The sequence below is a fragment of the Orbicella franksi genome, chromosome 12 (genome assembly GCF_964199315.1).
Source record: "Orbicella franksi chromosome 12, jaOrbFran1.1, whole genome shotgun sequence".
Classification (NCBI taxonomy): domain Eukaryota; kingdom Metazoa; phylum Cnidaria; class Anthozoa; order Scleractinia; family Merulinidae; genus Orbicella; species Orbicella franksi.
The window spans coordinates 2,007,293-2,014,605 of record NC_138156.1 but is presented as its reverse complement, the minus strand read 5'-3'; the positions used below and the strand labels follow the sequence as shown (position 1 = coordinate 2,014,605).

At 39.0% G+C, this 7,313-nt stretch overlaps 1 protein-coding gene across 1 annotated transcript; it reads left to right on the top strand.

Annotated features, from left to right (window-relative positions):
* Positions 1–2,503: 2,503 nt before the first annotated feature.
* LOC145464531 (uncharacterized) lies at positions 2,504–7,252 on the top strand. The gene is made up of 2 exons (XM_081448446.1): positions 2,504–3,197; positions 5,189–7,252. Exons 1-2 carry the CDS (start codon positions 2,566–2,568, stop codon positions 5,289–5,291), a joined length of 735 nt encoding a protein of 244 aa, XP_081304572.1. The 5' UTR covers positions 2,504–2,565; the 3' UTR covers positions 5,292–7,252.
* The last annotated feature ends 61 nt before the right edge of the window (positions 7,253–7,313 follow it).

Genomic DNA, 7,313 nt, shown 5'->3' with positions numbered 1-7,313 from the left:
CGTTTGTATTTTGATCATCTCCTATCTCAGTACCAATGTTGCGTGGTTAGGTTGTTCCACTGCTTATTTTTCCGTTTGTATTTTGATCATCTCCTATCTCAGTACCAATGTTGTGTGTTGAGGTTGTTCCAGTGCTTATTTTTCCGTTTGTATTTTGATCATCTCCTAACTCAGTACCAATGTTGTGTGGTTAGGTTGTTCCACTGCTTATTTTTCCGTTTGTATTTTGATCATCTCCTAACTCAGTACCAATGTTGTGTGTTTAGGTTGTTCCAGTGCTTATTTTTCCGTTTGTATTTTGATCATCTCCTAACTCAGTACCAATGTTGCGTGGTTAGGTTGTTCCAGTGCTTATTTTTCCGTTTGTATTTTGATCATCTCCTATCTCAGTACCAATGTTGTGTGGTTAGGTTGTTCCAGTGCTTATTTTACCGTTTGTATTTTGATCATCTTCTAACTCAGTACCAATGTTGTGTGGTTAGGTTGTTCCAGTGCTTATTTTTCCGTTTGTATTTTGATCATCTCCTATCTCAGTACCAATGTTGTGTGGTTAGGTTGTTCCACTGCTTATTTTTCCGTTTGTATTTTGATCATCTCCTATCTCAGTACCAATGTTGTGTGGTTAGGTTGTTCCACTGCTTATTTTTCCGTTTGTATTTTGATCATCTCCTATCTCAGTACCAATGTTGTGTGGTTAGGTTGTTCCACTGCTTATTTTTCCGTTTGTATTTTGATCATCTTCTAACTCAGTACCAATGTTGGGTGGTTAGGTTGTTCCACTGCTTATTTTACCGTTTGTATTTTGATCATCTTCTAACTCAGTACCAATGTTGTGTGGTTAGGTTGTTCCAGTGCTTATTTTTCCGTTTGTATTTTGATCATCTCCTATCTCAGTACCAATGTTGTGTGGTTAGGTTGTTCCACTGCTTATTTTTCCGTTTGTATTTTGATCATCTCCTATCTCAGTACCAATGTTGTGTGGTTAGGTTGTTCCACTGCTTATTTTTCCGTTTGTATTTTGATCATCTCCTATCTCAGTACCAATGTTGTGTGTTTAGGTTGTTCCAGTGCTTATTTTTCCGTTTGTATTTTGATCATCTTCTAACTCAGTACCAATGTTGTGTGGTTAGGTTGTTCGACTGCTTATTTTTCCGTTTGTATTTTGATCGTCTCCTAACTCAGTACCAATGTTGCGTGGTTAGGTTGTTCCAGTGCTTATTTTTCCGTTTGTATTTTGATCATCTCCTAACTCAGTACCAATGTTGTGTGTTTAGGTTGTTCCAGTGCTTATTTTTCCGTTTGTATTTTGATCATCTCCTAACTCAGTACCAATGTTGTGTGGTTAGGTTGTTCCACTGCTTATTTTTCCGTTTGTATTTTGATCATCTCCTATCTCAGTACCAATGTTGTGTGTTTAGGTTGTTCCAGTGCTTATTTTTCCGTTTGTATTTTGATCATCTCCTATCTCAGTACCAATGTTGTGTGTTTAGGTTGTTCCACTGCTTATTTTTCCGTTTGTATTTTGATCATCTCCTATCTCAGTACCAATGTTGTGTGGTTAGGTTGTTCCACTGCTTATTTTTCCGTTTGTATTTTGATCATCTTCTAACTCAGTACCAATGTTGCGTGGTTAGGTTGTTCCACTGCTTATTTTTCCGTTTGTATTTTGATCATCTCCTAACTCAGTACCAATGTTGTGTGTTTAGGTTGTTCCAGTGCTTATTTTTCCGTTTGTATTTTGATCATCTCCTATCTCAGTACCAATGTTGCGTGGTTAGGTTGTTCCAGTGCTTATTTTTCCGTTTGTATTTTGATCATCTCCTATCTCAGTACCAATGTTGCGTGGTTAGGTTGTTCCACTGCTTATTTTTCCGTTTGTATTTTGATCATCTCCTATCTCAGTACCAATGTTGCGTGGTTAGGTTGTTCCACTGCTTATTTTTCCGTTTGTATTTTGATCATCTCCTAACTCAGTACCAATGTTGTGTGTTTAGGTTGTTCCAGTGCCTATATTTCCGTTTGTATTTTGATCATCTCCTATCTCAGTACCAATGTTGCGTGTTTAGGTTGTTCCAGTTCTTATTTTTCCGTTTGTATTTTGATCATCTCCTAACTCAGTACCAATGTTGTGTGTTTAGGTTGTTCCAGTGCCTATATTTCCGTTTGTATTTTGATCATCTCCTATCTCAGTACCAATGTTGTGTGGTTAGGTTGTTCCAGTGCTTATTTTTCCGTTTCTATTTTGATCATCTCCTAACTCAGTACAATGTTGTGTGGTTAGGTTGTTCCAGTTCCTGTTCTAGCAGCGTGGCGGTTGATTGTTGGAGTTTACCTCCTTGGTTGGTGGATTTATAACGTTATCTGGTACCCGGCTGCGACATTTTTTATCTTTCTCACCCACTGGGCCTTCACAGTATCCACAGTCTACTTCCCGTTTGGAGCTGTTCTTTCAATCACAGCATCCGTGCAGGTAAGGTAGTAAGATACAGTAAAAAATCCGCCTAAATTTCTCCAAATCAGTACTTATTAAATTATTTGATAGCTGCTGGTTCTCATTTTCTACTCATGCAGTTCTGCAGTTCTAATTTGTGCTTATGCTTCCTTAACCGGCAGCAATACAAGAACCGAGTATCTGAAGAGCGCACCGAGGCGCCGCATTCTGCTGTGTATGAGCGACCTGAAACCACAGAAACCGACGAAGAACGAGGTGAAGATACCAAAGACGTGCAGTATGGGAACAAGTTAGCTTGGTACCACAAGGCATTCTGGATAATGTACAGCATCACAGCGAACGTGACACTGGCCATCGCTGTCTTCTATTACGGGTATTTCTACTTCAGGGAAAATCCAGACAAAACTGGTGCTGGCCTCGTAAACGATCTCACTAAGCACGCGTTTGCTACAATGTTCCTTCTTTTGGAGACCTTGACAAGTGGAATACCAGTGTTCTTTACCCAGGTTATCTTCTCGCTGATCTTCACAGGAAGCTACATGTTATTCACAGTTATATTCTGGCTCGCTGAAGGAGTAAATGACAAAGGAAAGAAACAAATCTACGAAGGAATAACGTATGGCATCACTCCGGCCGGTTATGTTGTTCTTGGTGTGTTTCTTTTCGCTTGCACTCAGCTAATAAGTCAACTTGCTTTGTTGGGAATTTATAAGTTGCGTCGTCGTTTTTGTGAAACGTCTAGCGGGTAAAATAACTTGACAGATGTCAAGCCATTGCTAACCTTGTCATAAATGAAGATACCTATTGCACCGGATTAATGAATTAAGTATGTCATTATGAACACCTAGTTCATTTTCAGGGCTGTCAATAAGTTTTGAAGCAGCCGTTGCATGTAAGTTATCACCCGTAGCAGTAAAATACGTGGCTGACGGCCGCGTTCCGAAGGCGCGACAGGGCCTGAGCATCTAGGGGGGTCTGGGGGCATGCTCCCCCCCCCCCCCAAGAAATTTTTTTGAACATGAAACCCCTGGAAATGCATTTTCCTGCTTTCTAGGGCATGAAAATGGCAACTTTCCTAATCAAAAATGCTGATAAAACAGTGATAATATGTTATAGTACATCATCAGCAAATAGTGAAATAACATCTTTGCTGCACCAACCTATGCAAGTGGTCCTTATTTTAGTAGTTTGTTTTTCACAGTGCATAATTTCAAATTCATGCACCTTAATTTACAGTGATCAAATGAATAAAGTTATAAAATATCTCCAACAGACTTGAGTGTTCCTTGTTTAAAAAAGGGTAAATGACAGTCCATAATCAGCAATATGGTTTGATGTTTGCTAACAGTTATAATAATTCGTTATTATGGTCAAATGCAAAAAACGGGAGTGAAACCGGAAATAAAAATTATAATAACATTTCTACATTACCGAGCTATCTTACCGTTAGAGGAGCTCAAATAAGCTGGATCAGACATTGAACATCTCTTTCCGTTACAGTGGTAATAAGAATGAAATGCTTTACCATTTCTATACTCGGGAAATTTTTCTTCCACTCTTTTTAGCATAATAATCGGTTCTACAGGTTGCCCACGTGCAGCTGAAGTACTTGCAGTACTTGAAGCTGTGATCGCTGGTATTTGTCGACTGCCTCGACCAGCTGTTTCGTGAGCTTCCTCATTTCCATCGGTCCGTTGGGATTTAGAAAAAAAATCTGTCGATCCCAGGCTGTTTTGACGTGGGCTCTTTACTCTTATTCATATTAAAACATAACTTTCTCTACACACGCGCGGGACCAAACACGATCGATCGGCCTGGACAACATTCTACATCGGTCGGCGGAATTTCTCAAAAGGTAGGAGCAGCGCATTGCGTAATAAGTTTCGCTGCTTAAAATGGCGTCTAAATGTAATTCACGGCGATTAAGCAAACTGAAAGTTCATCTCCAGAGTAAAATATAAATAGTAGAACCAAGGAGGCAAGACACCAAGAAACAGTTATGTTTATTTTAACAGGTAGATGTTTAAAAATAAATTAGGTAAGTGTAGCATGTTCGTACCATCAATCGACATCTTCACCCGTAACATCGAGTCAACTCAGCCGTAACAGGTGTTACGGGTTACGGCCCTTAATGACAGCCCTGATTTTTCAACCACGGATAACTTGCTGTAAATCTCTCATTCACTAGTGGGCTTCTTCATTACTTGTACCAGGGAATGTGGGTTTTTAATGAAGCGGGAGAGGAAGCTTCTTTAAGAAGAATATGGAGAATTATTTTTATCATGGTGAAGGGAGAATACCGTAAAATCCCACGTTAAAGTCCGGGGCTTATATAACTTCATAAGGGGCTTATAATAGGGGGGGGGGCTTATATCCGGAGGGCTTACATCCGGGGGGGCTTACATCGGGGGGGCTTATATCCGGGGGGGGCATATGAGCTGAATAAAACAATGTTTCGGAACGACGAGATAAAACGTATCCGAGAAACGAATTAAAGCTGACATACCATTATCTATAGAGCTATTACATTTATATAGAGGATATTACATGCCCGCGCGTGGATACGAATTTTATCTTCGAGTGCTCAACTCGATATCTCACGAGTGAGCGCAGCGAACAAGTCAGATATTGAGTTGAACACGAGAAGATAAAATTCGTATCCACAAGCGGGCATGTAATATTCTGTTTATTATATAAACAAACTAATGACGACGTTTTTCCAAAATTGTTCCGAAGGCCAGACGAACGCTTCCGAACGTTTTCCGAACATTTTCCGAAGATTACCGAAGACGACCGAAGAAGATCTGAAGATGTTTCGATCATACATCAACAAATTTAAGTGCAGTTAAAGGGAGAAAAGAAAAATGTTATCAAAAAGGAATGATATCTTCACAGTGTGTAAGATAAAAATAGTATCTTCACTGCGCGCTATGAAGATATGATTTTTCAGTAAAAGGGAAAATCCTGGTATTTCACCGGTGTTTATATAATAAACTACATTTATTGTGCGTCACAATAAAAGGAGAATGTATTTCAAAAACATCTATAAAACACTAATGCGACTGGAACAACTGGAACGGAACGGAACAGGAGGAAAGCCACAAAAACTACAACACTTAATGATATCAGTTTGTACATTAGATGGGCTTATATTGGGGGCGGGGGCTTATATCCGGAATTATAACTTTGTTAGCAAATAGAAGGGCTTATATCCGGGGGGCTTATAACCGGGGAGGGTCTTTAAAGTGGGATTTTACGGTACAACATTTGTTGTTTTGATAACAAAAAGATAAGAGGTATGACCCTTTACACATAGTGCTTATATCAACTGCTGCATAGTTGTTTGAGGCAATAGTCAATGTGTACCGTAACGTCAAAGAATAAAATTATTGTCACGTTAATTCATTTCTAAATTATAGTATTAGAAGTGGACGTTTCTGGAGATGATAAATGCTACGTAAAATTTTATCTTTAGTATACAACATATTTCTGTTAGAAGTTTACCCACATAACGTTTTCCTTGGACGCCAGTACAGAGTTAACCAAGGCTTTTCTTCAGAAATTAATAAAGCAATAGCGGTACTCACGGTGTCGAAAAGTAATTGGTTTTGCATTACAACGCTACACGATTGGCTGAGAAAATTCGCGCTACATTTTCATCCAATCAGAAGTAAAATCAAAACCAATCGCAACTATCTCGCACGTTTTCCCGCGCTTCGCGTCAGCTACATGTATTGACTACGAGTTTTGATTGGTTCAGTGGATTGTCTGTGTCCTTTGTGATTGGCCAGAGTGATTACTTGGGTTTTACGACACTCAGTTTGAAATAGGCTCCGTTTCCAGCCGTGGGCGTTTCGGTGCGCCCGTGATCCACCGAAACATCCATGGCTGGAAACTAAATAGGCCAATTCCGATATATTAAAATTCTAACTTGGCTCCGAGGCTTAGGGGAATAAAACAAAAGGAATTAATTATTCATCCCTCATCCTCGATGCGATTTCTTTTGTTTTATTCCCCTAAACCTCGGAGCCAAGTTAGAATTTTAATAAATCGGAATTGGCCTGTTGAAAACCGCTCTTAAAGAATTTTTATTACAAGAATAAAAATTTTTTCTCCCACTTAGAGGAGTAAAATTTGCGTAGTCCTGACCAAACAGATTACATGTTCACGGATGCTTGAGTAAGAACGCAAAACCACGTCATCAATATCAAGCACTGAAAATAATCCAAGAGTGACTTACGAATGACTCTGGCTTTATTATGATTACTAAGCAAGATAGAATCAATGTTCTGTTGATTGGTTGCAGACGACAAATTGTTGTACGACCTTCAACCAAAACGAATCACTGTTTGACTTCCAGAACCAACCGAGCACTAACGTGATTGCTCTCTCTCTGACGGAGCAGAAATCGGTGTTGTAGAATGGCTACATTTCAGATAAGACGACCCGAAAAGGAAGAAAACGATATACATGTACTCCATATTTACGTTAAATGATACTTCTTTTTTCTCTATCACTGAATTTAAACTGACTTTTATTGATAGAATTCTACTTGCACCCTAATGTAAATGCTGCAAACTGATCTGCTGAGCAATCGTAAACTATCCAGTTCATAATCTAATCGTTAAACATCAAGCATTTTTCATCCAATTAGTATAGGCAATCATACGGTTTCGAGTTCAATTTGGAATTAATTTGCACGAGTGAGCTTTTTGAAAAACTCACAAGTGCAAATTAACGCCAAATTGAACGAGAAAAAACGTATGATTACTTATAAATAATATAAACGTGAAAAAATTCGCGCGGAGGAAGTGCCGGAAGATCTTTCTTGAAGCCCTTTTTTCTCATCTGAGAAAACTTT